The sequence below is a fragment of the Pyrgilauda ruficollis genome, unplaced genomic scaffold, assembly GCF_017590135.1.
Source record: "Pyrgilauda ruficollis isolate IOZ18807 unplaced genomic scaffold, ASM1759013v1 scaffold91, whole genome shotgun sequence".
Classification (NCBI taxonomy): domain Eukaryota; kingdom Metazoa; phylum Chordata; class Aves; order Passeriformes; family Passeridae; genus Pyrgilauda; species Pyrgilauda ruficollis.
In genome coordinates this window covers 815,486-836,302 of record NW_024531155.1, presented here as the reverse complement: position 1 = coordinate 836,302, position 20,817 = coordinate 815,486, and the positions used below count along the sequence as shown (strand labels likewise).

At 36.4% G+C, this 20,817-nt stretch overlaps 1 protein-coding gene across 1 annotated transcript in view; it reads right to left on the bottom strand.

The window, feature by feature from the left end:
• TTC29 (tetratricopeptide repeat domain 29) overlaps positions 1-20,817 on the bottom strand; it is a 122,696-nt gene that overhangs the window by 58,569 nt on the left and 43,310 nt on the right. The window contains exons 6-7 of the mRNA XM_041489252.1: positions 20,599-20,684; positions 5,425-5,516 (exon numbers count right to left, since the gene is read on the bottom strand). Of these exons, the coding sequence (XP_041345186.1) occupies positions 5,425-5,516; positions 20,599-20,684 (178 nt within the window). The remainder of the gene's footprint in view (positions 1-5,424; positions 5,517-20,598; positions 20,685-20,817) is intronic.

The following is a 20,817-nucleotide window of genomic DNA, read 5'->3' as shown; positions in this document are numbered from 1 at the left end:
ATGGCCTCCAGCACTACCTGTGCTGAGCCCAGTGAGACTACCTCACACAGAATGTCTGAGGGCAAAACTGGATCCTTTCAGCAAAATAGAACAAAACTTTCAGAATATTGTGCCATATTTTAAGGTCATGAATAAAAACACAGGTGGATGATTTAACAGGGCTTTTGAATCCTCCGTTATTTTATTTTTTCTTTCTACTGAGCTGCAGATAATATTTTCAATTCAGCTGGACCTCACATCCTGACAAAATAGGGGAAGGAGGTATGAAGGTGTTTTTTTCAGTAAGGCTTTCTGTCATTCAGAGCTGCTCTAGAACCTGGTGGTGCAGCAGCAGCTCCATAAAAGTGCTGTATCTCAGTTCTGGGGTGACAGCCTTTCCCTGAACACAATACTGCCCTTTGGCTGCGAGGATCAAAGGTGGCCAAGGTCACACAGGCAAACCTATAAACTATGGATTGCGGGTGCCAGCCCCAAATCCCAGTGAGCTCAGAGCAACCTGAGGTCACAGCTGCATCTAACTTGAAAATTGGCTAACATACTTTGACAATAACATTTGCAGATTTCCTTTTTTCTTTATTATTTTTTTTTTTAATAAAGCCGGTCATATTAACAATATAAGACCTCAGCAGTGTGACTGCAAGATATAAGACAGACATCTGAGTTTCTTGTGAATAAGGCTTGGTGCCCTTTTTCCCTTTAAGGCTGGAGTGTTATTCCAGCTGACCTCAATATTAGCCATGAACTTGAGTCACTAATGTAGGAGTGTAGCATGTTAAATGTCAAGGCACCAAGCAAGACAGAAAATCCAGTCTTAATTAAGAAATTCACAAAAAAAAAGGAGTTTCTGTAAGTGATAAAGAATTGTGATTTATTTTCTCACCATCTTAAACTACCTTCAACTACTATATTCCTGCAGGAAATCATGGCCTGGCATTTATTTACAATACAGTTTTTATTATAAACTATATTAGGGATATGTACTTTCAAAATCTGGCAGAACTCTGAATTTCCCTCTTTTATGCTGTTGGAATAATTATAACAGCCTGCCATGAAACAGGAAACACAGCAAAGCTTAGCTGCAAATTTAAAATATTGCAGTGATTATCTGCATGTGACTAAGAGGGTGAGATTACTACAAAAGGATGCTAAATCACTGCAAACTAACATTCTTGAAATGCTCAAGTATATGCTACTGTAAAGCTTAGAGGTCAATTAGCAGACTTGGATTTACTAAACTTTTCCAAGTTAAGTATTTTATTATCATGAGAATACAAAATATATTGGACTGTAAACATTTGCCAAATGTCAAAAGGCATCTAAATTTTAGAATTAGAAACATATATTTTTTAACTTGGTTTTTTTTTTTTTTCCAAAGAAAAGAAAATCCAACATTTCCCTACAGAAATACAGCATATGATTTATATTAGTTAAAGGACAAGGTTAAAGTGTTAGACAAATATTAATTCCAGTTTTTCTAGTTTTCTATATGCAGTACACAGGTGCAACTTGAAGAGCATATTATATGGTATAATCATTAAATCCATTCAACCAGACCTTTGAGAGTTAAAAACATATATTCTGAAGAAAAGGACTCCTTGGTCCAAGGAATGAGAATGAAACAGTGCAGAATATTTGTGTATCAAGGTGATTCCAGTTTCCAATTGGGAAAACAGGACTGTTAACACCCACATCCCCTGACAACTGTCCAATTATGTATATCACACTTGGCCTACTGTTTGCAGTAGAAGTAATCAATAAAGGATGTGGTTGAGTGAACATAGATTTTGGTTGAACCAATGCATGAAAACTTAATCATTTACTCAGAGTGGAGAAATCAAATAGAGCAGAGATGAAACAGCCACTAAGGGGTTTGTTGATTGTACCACCAAGTTTGTGGGCTAGAGGCTGAAAGTAATAAAGCAAATGGAATCAGTGACAGGAGAAAATGTAAAAAGGTTTTCTTAATTTCATGAATTAATAGAAATGTTTTGATGTATTTTTGGCCATTTTTTACTTTTCACATCAAAACTTCTGCTCCACATATAGAAAACATGAAAACTACTAGGCCATATAACCTCTTTGAGGAAAACAGGAATCAATTTGATACATATCAGAAAGATATTTCTCACTGTTAGGACTTCACTTATGCCAGCTAGAAATCAGTTGGTACAGTTTAACAATTTTTCAAAGGAAGTACTTTCAGAAGCACTACAGCTTGAGATATTTAAAGTATGCTAGAAGGATTACTGAAATACTTTATCCTGCACAAGACCTGATAACATGATAAACAGGTCTTTCCTACTCAAAGGGCTAATATTTTATAGTTCCTTCAAAAATCTACATGTTATTTTATACAGCCATATACTTTCTATCTCCTTAGACATCACCTTCCTAAATGCATAAAATGCAATTTTCTAAAGATATAGTCATTCATGATCCCACAGAACAGTTATGATGACTTCAGCAGAAGAGATTACACATCCACAGCAACTCATTTTCCAGTTTCATGCTAAAATGCCCTATGAGATTTTTACCCCTATTAGACTTTTATGAAAATATGCACCTTTTATAGGATTGCTCATGTGATGGAATTGGATGTATAAATCATGTGTCCACAAGAAGTCATTACCATGGTGGACACTGGCAGAATAAGTCAAGAACATGATGCTATTATGTCAGATTCTTTCCCGTGGAAAATGACATGACTAAATGCACATGATAAAGATTTTCAGTTTCCCATAGTCTCTGGAAACATCTGCAGCAAAGATTTCACAAAATATTCCAAAGCCATAGAGAGGTTCTGAGCCATTCAGGAGGGCTGAGACACTTTCTCCAATCTGTCATGAGGAAATAAGTGCAAATTCTCACAGACATTATGGTTATAATGCATTAGTTTTGGGAGACAGTCATCTTCCTGTGAAGATGTTATCCATCAAATTTAAAATTATTTACACAAATCTAGCCTAGATCAGGTAACAATACAAGTAAAGGAAAATTGAACAAGCTGAATATGGGGATTCTGTCACCAGCAGTAATTATTGGTGCATTTAACCAAAGTGTTCTGTGTCCAGCTCTGGCATCCCCAGCACAGGAGGGATATGGACCTGTTGGAGTGGATGCAGAGGAGGCCACCAAGACGCTCAGAGGGCTGGAGCACCTCTCCTGTGAAGACAGGTGAGAGACCTGGGGTTGTGCAGCCCAGGGAAGTCACCAGGGAGACCTTACAGTATCTAATGTCAACTTATAATAAAGACAGAGACAAACTGTTGAGCAAATGTTGGGCCTGCTGCAACAGGACAAGGGGCAAGGGCTCTAAACTGAAGGAGGGTTGATTTAGATTAGATGTATGGAAGAAATGTTTTACAATGAGAGTGGCAAAACACTGGAACAGGCTGCCCAGAGAGGGGGTTGGTGCCCCATCCCTAGAAATATTCAAGGCAGCCAGGATGGGGCTTTGAACAACTTGATCTAGTTGAAGATGTCCCTACTCACTGCAGGGAATGGACTAGCTGACCTGTAAAGATCCTTTCCAATTTAAACTATTTTATGATTCTATCATTCTATGATTCATAGGTGCCCAGACTTTTCCACATGTAAATTTCGCAAACAACTGAAAGTTGCTGAGAACCATTTTAACATTTTACAGGGTTGAACAGTTAATGCCTATCACATACCCAAAGCTCTTCAGAGCAGGTATATATGTAAGGTGTTTAATTTGGTAAATGCTCTCATGGCATAACTACCAGATGGGTTTTATAAAAAGTAAAACAACAGCCATTTTCCAGAGAAAGGGTTTATGGTTGGGTCTTCACCAAGACTCATTCTACTCTCTAATCTATTCTTCAACAGATTAAATTCCTGATCCTACACATGAGATTGAACTACTCCTTCACCTAAGTTAATCAGAATATTCCTGTTCCAGGAGAATGCCTTAAATACTAAACTGAAGAGTCTTACTGCTCTTAGTATCTGCTTCCATTGCTCCTCATCTGTTTTCCTTCTTTTTAAAATTGCAACAACTGGATAGCACTGGGACTGTCCATTCCTGGGTAGCTAAAGAATGCTCCCAGAAGGTGTGGAATACAGATTTGATACAGAAGAAAATCACTAGCCACTCCGTGTTTAGGTCTGCTTTTAAGAAAAGAATTGCATTGGCATGACCTTTCAGATGAAGGGTTTAGCAAACTAACTTCATAAAGACCTCAAAATCTGAAACTTCTGAGTAAATAAATGCACATGCCTTCATTCCAGAATGCCTAAATCATAGAAAGGAAATTAACATACATGGTTTACCAGGGATGCTTTCTTGACTATCTTAATCCAGCCTCTACCCAGACTGCTGCTTTTTGAGAATATGAGGAGCTCATGAATGCTACTGAGAGCTCAGAAAACTGTGTACTCATTGCAAAGCCACTCATTGCAACAGCTGGTGATTTAGCTACTAAATCTTTCTTGTTTAGGCTTTAAGAGAGTTTTAAAACTGGGACCTGGTATTCTTCGTCTGTTCTGTGTCTTTTTGAATATCTTTTCTCCTGTCCTTATTTAGGATGCTCAAAATACATGTAGACATGAATTATGCATCAGAGAGCTGAAGAAGACTGTGGCTGTGGCTGATCCCTACATGCTTGGATAAGGCCAAGAGACAAGGGATCTGACTCAAAGAGGAGAATTTGTTCTGCACACTGAAATAAACCGAGTGACAAGTCCCTCTCCATAAACAATTGCCAAGCTCTATCATACATCATATACACTGAGGTCTTCAAACATAGGATAAGTCAAGAATAAGCTGCAACCTTCACTTTAATCTCTTTTTTCCCTATCTCATATGATAATTTCATTACATGACTTTATGTCAAAATTATTTGTATCTGAACTATTCACCCAGAGGAAGATTTTAATGCCAGATGCTGAAATAAAAATACTGAACACAAGCATTATATTTGCAACAAATTTGTACCTAGTTACACATGCACAAACCAGAAATGCCTCCACAGAAGAAGTGAGTGCAATAAATGGAAACTTACAGTTCAGAAAATATTACACTGAGACACCTACTGAAGCTTGCTACATTCTTCCAGATTTCCTTTCTTTCTCAACATGGAAAATAGGTCTGTATTTCTATTTTCCAGTAAGGTAAGGTCCTCCACAAACCAAAAAAACACCAAACCAAACACTTTAAAAGCCCTCAAAATGTGGAAGTAAAAGGACGTTATAGTTTACAGGCAAAGAAAAACTAGAACCATACACTTTAAAAAATGTGTAACAGTTTAAAATAACTTTCGATGAAAGGGTCACTTACTGCTAGAAGGGCACTGCTTAAAATTTAAGCAGTCAGTAATGGAAAGCGACAGACCTCTAACAATTGAAGTCTTTCACAGCTGAGTGAATCTGCACTGACAGTCAGACAAGGATGTGCTAACCTACCTTGCCAGGATCTTGGCTACAGCTGCATATGCTCTGCCCAGGCCAGCAGAATCACAAAGGGTTGTGAAGATTTCTACAGAGGTGTTCAAAACCTGTGAAACAGGAAGATAAAAACAGTAAATACCCCAATAGGAATTTCCACTTTTTCTTCCCCTACTAATCTCTCTGCCCACATAGAACACAAAATTAAAGCTTTCCCACTTCTACAACTGTTCTCTAATTAGCCAGGATGGGACTAAGGTTTTGATCATTATTTATAGTTGTTTGAAACTACTCAATAATTACAAATCAAAAGGATGTAACTTGCAATTATATCTCTGTATTTTGGCAATTTGCAGAAAACCAAAGAGGTACTCCCTGATTTGCAGCATAAATTTCCTTATCCATAATTTAAAAGTTTTTAAGAGCCTGTGCTTTTATGAGTTTCTGATAATCAACAACTTAAGATGGTGTCCTTTGCATCCATACTGTTTTAGAATGATATGCTGAAATACAACTCAGTATTATTTTTCTTTCTCTAATCTGTCACAACTTATCTTGGCACAATTCAGATGCCCCAAAACTGAATAAATTACGTTATACTGAATAAATTAGATTATACGTTTAATTTATGTTGGCTTAAAGTACTGTAGATAATGCTGCTATTTTTCTGATTAATTATTCACACATGAGAAGTTTGTTAACATTAGCTTGGAATCTACTCTATTATTATGAACCCTGACATAACTGAAGGCTTACAGCTGCTGCATAAAATCATATGATCTTAATTTAATTTAAAACTGACATCACCTGTATTGCAGAATTTCTCTTTTCATCCATTTTTTTTTTTTTCAATGGCGATGACAGGAGAGTGCATATAAAATTAAATCTTATTCTTTCATCCCTCCTCTTTGTTGCTTGACCCAATCTATTACACACATGAGAAAACAGGAAATCTCCAAAGACTCTCTATGGAAATCCTTTTTGCACATTTCCAAGAAAGGAGTAGTGAATGTCATTTACCAGTTCTGAAGGAGGATGGGAGATGCTCAGGGACATATGCCTATTTATACTGAGGTAAAAGATTGGGCATTTTCTACTCAGAGTGCATCCATGTCACTAGCAAAGTGCATGGTTCAGGAGAAGACAACCTGTGTGTGCTAATGCTGCGGGTGACACCATTTCTGCTGCTGTTTCCACCACTCAGATTTCCTAGTTCTTGAAAGAGTTTTACTCTTTCAAGAGTTTTGTAGCAGCATCCCTGGACATGGCTCTTATTCTTTAGCTACACAAGCTCTGCGTGCACCAAAAGTAGCATTTATTAATGTGCACTGCCCTATTTATCATCCCTCAAGTGCTTTCTTATCAGTAGTGTTCTAATGTTGCATTCTATCCTTGCAGGTCACAGCCAATTGAGTTATCAATGCATTAGGTGTGACAGAAAGAGTACAAAGGCACCTCAGTTAGGAAGTTGTCACATCAGCTCAGAAGCCTCCCTAAACTGAATACATACATGATGTTGTCAGTGCCTGCAGTACATCCTTCTAATAATCCAGGATGGTAGCAGAAACACACAGGTGTCTGAGAAATAATTCCTGGTATTGCATTTAACTCAGGGGACCTACAGCATTTCTTGTAATAATCGTGCCCATATTAGAAAACCTGCTATTAGAGTGTCAGGAGGTGTCACAAATGTTATGTGCTGGCCTGAAATAGTTCCTACTTTAAACTGGCCTCTACAATATTAAACTTGGATACAGGGCCTGCAGTCATTACTATCTGACACAGAAAGGTTACTTAGAAACCTAAGGCTTTGGTTACTGTACATTTTTTTTTCTATTAAAGACATCAAAAGGCCTGAAAAGTACAGATAAACCCAAGGAAAAATCATACAAAGCATAGCTGAAATAAAAAGTTGGTTCATTGCATTGCTGCAACAACTGCAAGAAAGAAGGAAGTAAATAAATAAAGCCCCTTATTCATATTGATGAAAAGTGCTCATTTTGGTCCCAGGTTACTACTGCTCTACACAAATCAGATATTTCATTCTAAATAATGAGGAAATAACATTAATTAAATCATCTCCATGAAAGGGAGGAAATCTTGATACCATAGAAAATGTACTCTTTATGTCTATATTTCAAATGACTCCTCCAGCTTCAGGTAAGACATGGGGACACAGAAAGGGACACAGGGGCTTGATGGAAAGGAGCTGTGCACCCCTGGATGCCACAACTGCCCAGTATCCATTTATATGAAAGAAGTGAAGAGGGCTCTTCTCTTCTGTGATGTACGTCCAACTTCAACACTCAGGCCAGAAACATTTCAGGCCAGAAACATTTCAGGATATAAAAATGAGGAACAGATAGAACAGATTAAAATGATGGTTAAACACGTAAGCATTACAGGATTTCACCCAGAGTCTCTTGAAATTAAATTAAATTAAATTAAAACAAGAAAATTATAAAGTTTCCATGCTGAAAAATCAAGTGGAATCAACACAGTGATGCCTGCCAGAATCTGTAAAAAGCCTAAAACCAACAAATAAGCATGAAAACTTTCCTGATTATTTTTATGAGATAGGAACAACCTATCCACTAATTGGCTTCCTGTGGATACCACACAGGAAAAGACATGCAAGTGGCAGACAGTATTGAGTGGGCAGGGCTCTGCCAGTCATCTATCAGTTCTCTGGGAAGTGGATAAATATTGAGAATACTGATTACCATTTGGATCTAATGGAATTTATATGAAATTAATGAAAAGTGTGCCTTTAGACAGAAGCATAGCTAGAAAACTGTATTTTTTATATATATATATGTACACACACACATATTGGCCATTCTGCACAGGGGAAAATGACATCCAAGAAGAGGTGGAATAATTAATAATTAATGCTGAAAACTCCTACACAAATGTGAAGTTCTACTGGATGGGAAAAATTCAGACAACAAAAGAAAAACCATCTGATTAAGGTAAGATGCTTCTGCTGCAGTATTCTATAGAAAATACTGCATTTGAAAACATCATATTGGTAATATCTTTTGTAATTATTCATTAATAAAATATATAACAATGTGTAAATAGATATTGAATGGAACTATATAAGAATCTATACTGGTAATGTATAATAAAAACTACTTTGGGTATTACACATATTTAGCCAAATTTCCTTCTCAAAAGTTAGACTAAGTTCCCAGAGATTTAGAGTTACTGAAGGAGTAAAATGTCTGTTTTTTCCTTTATATTTTCTTTTGTTTGGTTGGTTTTTTTAGAATTAGCCACGTACAAAGAATTCTGAGGAAGGAAGCTGTTACAATAGACTTGTCTTGATCATGCTAGACTCCATTATAAAATTATAAAATTTTTATATTGTTTCAAAGACGGTTTGATACTCCTAGTAATCTTTTCCTAGTGGGAAAAGATTATATATGAGGTTGTATATGAGGTTGAACAGCTTAGAATAATGTACATCTCTCTCTACCTCTATATAAAAATGCAGCCTAATATTAACAACATAACAATTACAAAAAACACACTGATTCTGGTCACAGATTATTTTTTGGATCAATGCGATAATGCACATTGACTATCTCAAACTTTTTACTTCTGCGGGTCTGTGGAAACACTAGTTTAAAAAACCCAAACAACATGAAAGTCAAAGTCTAATACAGAAATGAGCAGTGGGTTTCAATCACTTTTTCTCCTTTGTGCAGGATGTGGGAAGGTAGAAGTGGAAGGTGGACTTCAGCTTTGTCTTCCACATAACAGACCACAGGATAGCTCCCGTGGGAGCTTCCATTCACAAAATCAACTCTTTTTCAGTGTCTTTGTAAGTCTGTTGTGTCTACAATTACAGTGTAAAAATAAAGTCTTAAGCTCTGCTTAAATCCACAAAGTAGAGCCTATTTGTGGTATGGCTCTTACACTAATGCTCTAGCTAAATTTCATATTAACCTGCTTTTCCAAGAAAAATAGTAGTGAGCTCTCAGACCCAGATTTACTTCTCAGTTATCTCAACATTATGCCAGGCTGACCCTCCAGGGCTTATTCCATTAATATAAAATAGATTAAGGAGCTCCTCCCCCAAGAACCCCCTCCATCCAAAATCCCACCCTTTATTTTTTATTGTTGTCACATCTGTAATTCTTTTATATGAAACAAAAACATGCACACACACCCCATTAGCATACAGAGGACTCAGACAAAAGCACAGAGGCTGTGTTGAACACTGGTACATCTGGGGATAATGGACAAAAGAGAAAATATTGAAAGTATGAATTTATGTTGAATAAAGAACATCTATCCAACTCAACACAAGATTAATGCTACTACCAGCATTTCACTGTTTTGGTAAAATACATTTCTCTGACAAGCACGTCATGAGATAACATTGATTTATAATACTGTAACTTTAAAAAACACAAAAACATAAGTTCTGCTTTCAGCTTTAGATTAGATATTGTTGCCAAACTTTATTGGAAATACATTTATTTTGATTTCTGCAAATCTAGCTGTGTTTAGCCATTTCACAGCTGGTGAGCAGGAAAGATGCTTCTGCCTCATTTACAGATCTTGAACATGAATCAGACAATCAACTGGACCATTAGTCAAAGAGATCAGTAGCTAATGATTCCTGACAGGCACTGCAGTGGCAGGCCAAGGCCCAGCCTGGCTAGCGGCATCTGACAGTATTTTTCTGAAGCCAACAATAGGTGTTGGTAGACAGACAATGCAGTCAAGTGAGAGTACAGGACTCATACCACTTTGTACCTCTTAAATACTTTCAGGAAAAAACATACAGTTCTGATGGTTACTAAATAATCACATTGATATAGTCCAGTGAAAATAAGAGACAATAGAATTGTATGCATAGGCACTCTCCAGTTCAATGAACTCTGACCAGTAGCTGCCCCAGAAATGCATATTTAAAAAGGGCAAAAACGTGCAGTCTTTATTACCATAATTTGAGTGGTTACACACCTGTGGCCATGCCGAGTAAGATCAAAGAAGTTTCACAATACAAACCCAGATGTATTCTTATTTTTTGCCAAAACACAGCATGGGAGAGGTTGGACAGCAAAAGAAAAGGGTATTGTTCATGAAATGTATTGATCACAATGTGCAGAGCTCATTGATCCCAGGAATATTACACATCAGTAACTGAATGGCAGGCCACACTTTGTGCATTGCTAAATGTGCTCAGGCATAGTGAGCATCCAGGGTAGAAGCTGCATGTATTCCATCTGCATGCTCACAGCTCAGGGATACAGAAACTGGGTGCCACACCCAGGAAAGAGACAGCACTCCCTGATTTGACTGAACTGTTACTTCTCCCTCTTTACTCATAACTAAAATTCACCAACTCAGTCCTGTGATTTTTAACTCCCTGCCCTCAGCCATATACATTTACACAGGCTATAGTCTTGGATAATTTACTAGAAATCCACAAATGTTGTCAATCTCCTTACAGAGACAGGAAGAATTCAGCTGGAATTGGTCAAACTGGTCTGTTCCAGAACTCCTATTCCAGGGACTTGATTTGGATAATGCATAAGGACACATCTTGGAGCAAGGGGTAAGGGTCAGGGTCAGGAGAAGGAAGTAGAAGAAACCAGCCAGAAGTCTGTCCAAGCCAAATGTCAAAGGGGAACACCCTTGTTGAAGACTTTCCAGAGCTAGGACACGGCTACCACTGAGATACTGCTTGGCTCCACTCTCCCTGTGGGTAACTAATCCAGCACACACTCCTCCTCCCCTGATCTACTGGGCTATCAAGTGCAGTGTTTACCCTCATGCTCTACAAACACACAGCAATACATGCTTCAGGTTACTTGTGTGTGCATCTGCTTGAAGGATTAAGGGAGGATGGCAAACATTTCACTCCTTCCTTAACAGTCTATCAAGATCAGACCTAAGGCTCTTTGCCTGTATCAATTCTTGTCTGCTTCATATAATACTCAAGGCATGTACATTTTGCTTTGATTCTGAATGGATGATATGTAAATACAAGTAACTAATTGAAAAGGTTCCTTTCCCTAGAGTAATTTCAAACTTCTATTGGCTTCCACAAGGTCAGGAGTTCACCCTGTATGCTTCATTTTGCTGCACAGAAAGCTTAAAGAGATGAAATGTACAAATGATTGAATAAAGGTTAATTTTTGTTTCTGCCTTACTGTCCTTAATTCTGGACTTCTGTGTCACCAAGAATTATATTAATTCTGATTCTTTAAACAACAACTTTGCAGGAATGAAGTAATAATTTTCTTATTTCCTATACCTAATAAAAGGTTTTATTATTCATTCATATTTGAAAAATTTTCAAAATGTCATCCAGGTCCTTCAGAGCAAAAAACTATGCAAACATCAAATCCAAGTATTTTCATTTACTATTATTGTACAATTTGAAATTTCAACTGCAAAAGACATTGCCCTAGTAAAGGTTACTGCAATCTATATTTAGGACAGGAATGTAATGTTTTCCAAGCAAGCCATTGTTGACATATTTCTTCAAAATAAAGCATGGCTTAACAGTCTGGAGTGAAGAAGCTTCATCTGTTACCCTTTAACAGCAATATAAGAGGAAAAAACAGTTTATCTATCTTTTCCATCCTGACAGATGTGACAATAGCTGGAAACACTGTGCCTGCCAAGAGCTTTTATCAAGTATGTTATAACAACTAGTAATAAGTGTAAATAATAAATGGCTATGATCTTATGGGAAACGGTGGCAATACTAAACAATTTTTGGTGCTTGCTGATGGGAGTCTGCTAGTCCTGGAATTCCCTAGCTTCCCAGTAGAGTTTTGGCCTGACAATAAACAACAGTTTAATACTTTATCTAATCCCAGCCAGGAGGTAAGTTCAACAGCAAGCTTTTGCAGATGTTCACATCCAATAATCTATTCATAATTGATGAAACAGGGAGGTCAGATGTAATGGTTGCTACTATTCCAGCAACAAATAAATGGTTATTGACAAAACAAGGCAGTGTGGCACTGAGTGCTGAGCAGTGACAAGCATGAAACAGTGCTGAGACAGAAGTAGTGATGTGAATACAGCCCTTCATCTTGAGAATTCCTCTATGTGATGTGTGGCACCGAGGCCACTCTGACACATAAGCAGATGGAGGTGACTTGTAAAGGAAAAGTGAGATTCTGCGAGCACATAAAAGACAAAGGCAGAGCCGGGGAAAGAAACAAGGAGAAAGGGGTGGACAGGAATGGAAATTGTGGTAAGTGCAATAATGTGAATTGTTAAGAAATGTTTTTGTATAGCAGGACTGTGATCCAGATGTCTGGACTGCTTTTATAAGATTGTTGTGTCTACATGAATGTACCTGGCTGTCAGATCACTCACTGTAACCTGCTAAGCTATTAGTATCATAATATATATACCTGCATGCTTAAATGCCCATTACTTCTTCGACAAAGCACCTATAAATATTCTGCTTCATACTTACTAATATCTTGAACAGATATTTTTAACTACACAAAGTTTTCCTAGCTAAATGCAAGCAAGCAAGCAAACAGTTAAATTTGCACAACAATGCTAAAAACTGCAGAGATAAACTAGGAAAGTATAAAACCAATTTAAACTAGATAAAGTAGTGGGTACTTTTCTGCAAACCAATATAGAAGTTCAAGAAGGGATCTTATTCAGCTGAAAACCTTATATTCTTCAAATTTTAACCCATGTAATGCATTAAAAGGATTAATAGACTGTTCTTATTGACTGAATAAAACTTGAGTTATGTAGATGCAAATAGACACTTGAGATCTTTTGCATCCATTTCAGTGCTAAAAATATAGTATTTCTACAATGTTTACTATGTAATATACTAGTATGAAAAACAGCTGAATGAAATGGGGACCTTTACTGGTATATGCAGTCATAAAAGGATTTCAGACAGAAATATTTTAAATATTAATATTACTAAAATCATTTAAAGCACCAAGGAATGTGAAATCGATTTCTTTCAAAGTACAATTTATTTCACACTTTGCTACCAATTCTTTTGATCAGCTCTGAAATAATACATAAGCTGAAAGCAAAACAGCAAAACAAATTGCTTCTAGCAAGGAGGCATCAAACTCAGTTTTACACAAACATGCCTCAGTGTTTTAACTTCTCAGGTTATTTATCTATCAAATGATAAATTTTAAATTCCTCTAGATCTAATGCCTGAATCAAGACCTACTCTCCAATTTAGCTACTGATGGCTCTGATCAAGCAAAGTTGTTAAGCATTTGTTAATACCTGAATGTATGACTTGTACTCCCAAAGTCATTGAGAATAACTGAATTGAAATTTAAACATATATCTAATAAGTCAATTGCTGTAGCTTGAACTATACCAATTTGAGAAACCAATCTAATTTTAAAAGCCTTACTTTACTGAATTTTTTTTATAATCTGTTCATTAGAATTAACTATACAATGGAAAACAAAACCTCCCAGATTATGAATACATTTGCATTTAAGTACTGAAATTCCTGAATTTGTACAGTGTGGCTACAAATGTTTCTTTTCTCACAACACATTAACAGTCTGTAAGCAGATTATCCAACAAAGTTAGAAAATTTCTCTTGCAGTTCCTCAGCCATTTGCTACAGCCCTGGGTATAGAATGTACAGTTCCACTAATGGAAGTTCACTAATGGGCTGGCAGCTCCTAAGATCTTGTATGTTATTGTTATCAGATGACAAACTATGGACTTAGACATGCTGTAGCTACACCTTTCCCTCAATTATGTACAGCATTTAGATTCTGAGCTAGACCTAAGCTAGAAATCCAATGTGGGAATTAAATGAGGGGAAATTTTACATTGGCAGGTGCTTAAAAAAAAGAAAAAAAAAAAAAAGGAAAAACAGGGTAACAGGAAAAAAAGGAGCATATTTTATTAGCTACTCTAAAAAACATTTCAATAGATTCCAGAGAAAATGCCTAAATCGCATCCTCTAACTGACAGAAGACAGTTATCGGAGTTTCAGAAATCTCAGTCAGGACAAGCTAACTGTAACCTTCTTTCCCAGAAGCAGACCCAGTCTAGCTGTGTCCCCAGTCTGGCTGCCAGCCTGCCTGGGACAGCACAAGGAAGAGCCACCTGCACTGGGCATACCAGTGGAGAGCACGCAGAGGTTACTCCATCCCAGCAGCAACACCAAAAAGGTGAGACCTGAGCTGAGGCTCCATGACTGCCAAGTGCTCTGCCCAACATGCCTAGTGAAAACCAGATGTAAAGATATTCTTATTCCCTAGCAGAGCAGTTTAAGGAATTTTTATGGCTTTGTCCTCAATTTTTCAAGATATTAGAACTGAGCAGACTCCCAGTAAGGGCAGTTTGCTTCTCCTGAGTTCAAACATAACAGTTAGAACAATGTCTCAAAAAAAATTCAGAGTTATGAAAACAATTCTCTTGATCTTAGAATCTCTATTATGATGTAAATATACTTTAACTAGTGCTGCACTGCACTCCCCTCCAATTCTTTTCTATACTCATACAGAAAGTGTGTCTAAGTGCCTGCATGTGTGTGTAAGGCAATAATAAAATAATAAATAAATAATGATAAAATATTACAATTTATCATTTTAAAGTAGAGTCAAAATATTACCAAAAATAGGTTTTGGAGTTTGGGAAACCACATTTGATATGTTAAATAGCAGAACTTCTAAATGCAGGATGTTTAATACATATATTTTAAGTAAGGCTACATAATCTTATAAATATATATAAAGTTTCAGAAGTAGAAACAAACAAAACAAAACAATGTCATCCAGGCATAGCTCTATTTAAAACTGAGATTTTAAACTTTTTGTCACCAACTTGTATTCAGATTCTTGAGAACGCCAGTGGTCTGATAATTCTAACATTCTGAAAAAGTGCTATAGATTTATGTAATGGATTGAGCACTCAAACTTCCAACTCACTGCAGTATTGTTACTCTTTTGGGGTGTACTAATGAATAAATTGAAAACTGCAATGGATGAGATGGAAATCCAGCCATTCATGGTGTTTTGGTAGCTGTTCTTATGGGACATGAGACCCTTGAAGAGTAGGGTCAATATCAACAAGTTGCTAGAACATTCATTGTTGCTGTGGGAAAACATGGAATTGTGATTTTTCTTATCATCAGGTAATAGATTTTTAATGTATTTAATATTTTTTGTTTCTTCTGCTCTATATTTTTTGTGTAACTAGATTACTGCAATTCTGCAGCAGGACTGCATTTATGAGTGTTTTCTTACAGAGGATGTTCTTGTGGCACATTTATCTGGACAAAAATCCACACAACTGAAGGGAGTTTTTGTGCTGCCATTAACCAAGCAAAATTCAATCTGAACCATAGGCTCAAAAGGAAAACATGACACCATGTTTCAAGGCAAGTGTACTGGACACCATAACACCAAGGTGCAAAACTGTGTGGTGTGCAGAGAAGTATTGAAGGAAAGTAGCATTGCTGCTTTTCATAATTAGAAACCTTTTCTTCACAGGTTTTCAAGAAACTGGTTAAGATAGGAAAAAAATCTTATTTACCTTAAATCAACAAAAGAACTCCTTCCTTCACTAAGAGACTGTTAGCTTTCCAAATAAAAAGTTAGAACTGTCCTTCACTTTAAGAATTAAGTGCTAAATTAACAACAACGATTTAGTTGAATGATCAGACATTCATCTCTTTCCTGAAGTTCTAGGTCTTCTTTAATACTGTCAACACAAATAATTTTTAATTTCTTAATTCCCTCAGCATTTGAGTCAGTATATTTCGTCAGGACAAAGCTCCCTCCCAATATCAATTCTCTCACATAATTTTGTTTGTATTATCTTCACCAGCAGTGGGACCCTTCAGGAACATGAAATTTAACCAGTTTCAAAATTGGGCCACTCCTTTCTCTGTACATAATCTATTAGTCTCAAGATCAATCAGAAGTGCCTACCTTCTAAGAAGGCTCAAAGTTTTTGGGTTTTATTCCTCAGATAAGAAAACCACTAAATTCCTATATGAATACAGTTTTTAAAACAGTTTAAAAATCACTTCAATGAAAGTGGAGCCTCTAGGAATGATGAGACTTCTTCTTAAACTGGTATGCTAACATGCTTTTCCAAGCATGTGATGCCATTTGCTAAGCTGAAAACGTTACACTTCATTATTAATGGCTAAAGATCACTTAGACATGAATAAAGGACAATATGTCTGATTTAAAAGAAGGAAGTTTGAAATAATTTCCATTGAGCAGTATCTTTGGATGTGTATTGTAAGTCCGCATTTGAGAGAGTTTTTTTTTTTAGGTAACAATAATGAAAGCTGAAACCCAAATTCAGTGGTCTATTCAGACACCACTGACTTAAAGTTCAGCCTTCTAACTTCACATGCTCATTCTTCTCAACAACCTTACTCAATGTTTGAGAGAAAAGAGAATAATATTCACTCTACTTTTTGGAGTTCTTTTACTTGCTAAGATCCTCCTTGATTTACCAAATCCATCCATCCATCCATATGGGCATAATCCATATAATGAGATATAACAGTTGTAATCAGATAAAATGGACAGTACAAACCAAATTCAGAATATCTGCACCCCTCTCATATTCTCTCCAGCTGCACCACAGGACACAAAACTCCCAGTTGTTTTGACACAGACTTTTTCTGAAATTAAGTTTATGGCCATTAATCACCTCTGATTCCTGTAACAGGGTCATTTTGAATGGGAAGATGTCTATGCAAGTTCATAAATTTTCTTGATAATTTTATGCCTGTGGCTTGTGTATTGTAATTCTGACAATTCATGCAGACAGCATTATGTCATAAATTACCACATTTAGCTTGGCATGAGTCTCAGTACTCATGAACATTGCCTCTATTATTTAAACGTATAACATATCTGAGGCACGGGATTCAATATCCAAAATAAAGGAACACTTAGAAAAAAACCCTAACACTTGGATGAGGAACGAGGACTGGATTTTTCCTAATGATTTGGCATGCAACTTTAATTGAAAGAGAAAAAAATCCATGATACCCTACACTTCGAAGAATTCTTGAAAGCCCAGTCTAAGAAAAAAATCTCACATGAAGCATTAGATTATAATACCTTATGCAATATTTCTAGTGACACAGAAATATTTCACTTAATATTCTGCTTATATAATGAGTCTGAGGAAAAAACAAGTAAACAGCAACTTTTACTTTAAAATTAGCCCAGATGGAGAAGTCTCCATGACAAAATCTATAATGTTTAAGATGAGATCTATATAATGTGAACTATTAATATTTTGTTGTAAACCCATTAGGCTTGATTATAAAATCAGAAACCAGATGATATGAAAAATATTATGAACATACCCCACTGTTATTGAACGTAATTAGTTTTCAGGTTTTTAAACTAGCACACATTTATATTTTTACATCTGAGTAGCTCCACTGAAATCAATCATATATATCAAATCAAATTAAACTTATTATACAGATTATAAACCAAATCAAATCATGTTAAACACCAAGTCCCTAGCAAATAAAAACCTTCTCTAACAAAATCAGCCCATTTGATACAAAGGGACTGCATTTTTTTATAGAATAGGCTGCAGCTTAATCATTTCAGTCTTTAATTACTGCATCAGATAATGACTATTTTGAACATATGCTTCTCTGCCCTGCTAGAAGACACGAATGAGAGAGAAACAAGTTCATATGCATGATCCTGCGTGTGCATGTTGGGGGAGGGAGGCTAAAGAGCAAAAGGAACCAAGTGGCAACAATTGGAGGAAATGATGCCTGTAACAGCTGCTCCTTTCAGATTCCCCTAGAAGGAGACTGCCTGAGGTGGACCACGGCACAAAGGGATAAAGAAGATGAAAACTGATGCAAAGCAGGGAAATAACTGCTGAGACCCCTGAGTCTACATCCGAATAGTCCCAAGCTGTGTGGCAAGACCTCTTTAGCATGCTACAGAAGCTGGTGATGAACTACATATTACCATGAGGCAAACTGGCTCCTAGCAGTATTGTCTGCATGTTATGTGTAATGATAACCAGTGGGCCCCTGGGAACAGGAAGCAATGATTTCATCTCCGTAAGCATCTGAGCTCCCCTTGGATACAGAGACCATTAAACTGAGAACAGAAGGGGAAATTTCAGGCAATGATTTCCAACTGGAGAATGAAGACAACTTCTGCTCAACAGTACTATCAAGCACGGATACTTTACTGCTGTCTGTATTGATCACCGCAAAGGACAAAAGGAGCTAAAACTGTACCCCTTTTTCTTCATCCCAGAGAACACAGTGCATTTTTTGAACAAAAGTGCTTTACAAGTTTTTCATGTAATATTATTGGCAATGCCATTATATTAGAAAATGCCACTGTATTATTACCACTGAAAATATTAGTATTTCCATTACTGTTAAAATAATATTTTATACTTTCAACATAATGTATAACTTGTTTTTGTACTAGAGAGACCATAATGTCCTTGCACATTGCTTTCCTTAACTGTCAGGTGTTTTTGTAGGATTGAAAACATTAGGTACTACCTATTGGTTACATATTTAAAATGAGTATCAGTACATTAAAAAATTCATGGTTTCAGAAGTTTGCTTAAAAAAAAATCTGCATGCAACAAAAAGAAATGCAACTTCCAAATGATTTCTGTAACTTTTTGAGACATGTGAGAACAACGAAGAGAAGGGAATAGCCACAAAACGTAGTCAAAATTGATTCTGAGGAAACAATGCCAGGACAACTAACACTTTTGACATTTTCAAGGGTAGTTTGATCCTTTGTATTTTCTGCAGAGATTAAGATCTTCGTTTAGCACATTTGTTTATCTTGCTAGTCTTCAGAATTCCCAAAGTATATTATGTGAAATTAAAAGTTAAATTAATTTTCTGAGAGTCTGAGAAAAGTTGCTCAAGTAAGAATGCCAGCATGCTTGTCAGGCAAAAAACAATTGCAGGTAAACTGAAGTACAAAATATTCTTGTCTAATCTATCACACTGCCTTCTTGTAAAAGATCAAATACCATATTCTCATTGCTGTTGCAAATATTAGATACAATTTTGTAAAATTATTTGTAGCTTTTTAGTTTTGAAGTATTTTTACATTCAGCTGCAGGTTTAACTGCAATTCACTGAGAACAGGCTCCCCCTTTCCAGCATTCAACTGATTTATGCAGAAGATAGGACTTTCAGCATTGAAGAATAATGCATAAAGGTGGTCAATAACTTCTAAAAAAATCATAACAGAAATGAAATCAGACAGAAATCTAGAACACATCCTACACTGCAAGAGCCAAGCAAGTAATATTGATATACATGGTGAATTCATTCTGGGACTTCTACTGGTCTACTTCTGAGAAAAACAAATGAAACAAAAACCATCACAACAAATATCCACAATGAATGACCTCTATAAAACAAGTTCATTAATAGAATAGTGAGTCATTCTGCAGTTACAAGAACAAACAGAAAGAGAAATTATTCACCTGATTAATTTCAATAATTATGAACAAAATATTCAAATTTATTTTCCACATTTCTAAGAGGATCATGGAGGACTGTGACTGATGACTGGCACAAAAGAATCAAGTTTCTGCTTACCTTTCCTCTCACCCCGACCTATGAGGAAGCAAGGAAACCCTCCTTCTAGATTAGAATTCCACATGCAAAGCTCTCACTGTCTTAGAATTATTAAGGCTCAAGGGAAACATCAGAAGAGGAGTTTGAAATCAAGTATCCACACCAGGAATTACATCAGCATTACAGCTTTTCAAGAGCAATTAATATTTCTTCTAAATTACTGAAGTTCTAACAATCTCAGTATGTGAACTGATATATTTTTCATTGTTTCTCACAAATACTCTGTACCAAACTAATTTGCAAAACTGGTGTTTTAAAAACCTAACAAAAGAGACTGTTTGATATTCACACATATACAAGAAAAGGAAGGCTAGTCACATATAACCTGAACTGTCAATTTATGTTCAATTTCTACAGATCCAAGCATGAAAACCTGAACTCAATCAGTTCTGGAATTTACTGGAACCACAAATGCTAGAGCCACATGGGTCCCTGCCTACAGAACTAGATAAAGTTACAAGGTCCATGAGCCAAGTCTCTCCAAGTTTTTTCCACTCTGCAAATGCTAAACATGCTGAGGAGAGAGAGGAGGACATTGAGAAAGCTAAAGCAAAGAATAAACTTACTGCTAATGCTGTCTCATGTTCTCCAGAAAGATGATACGCTAGACTTAAGCAATAGGCTGCTTCTCCGTGCATCTTTATATCACCTCCTAAAGGAAGGGTAAAAGGCAGAGTTACCAGCATGATCTGCACAAAATGACATCGGTGCAGAAAGCTCTTGCAGGTTCTTAAACAAGACACAGATGTTAAAATGCTGTAGTAAATTTTTCCCTTTCCTTACCC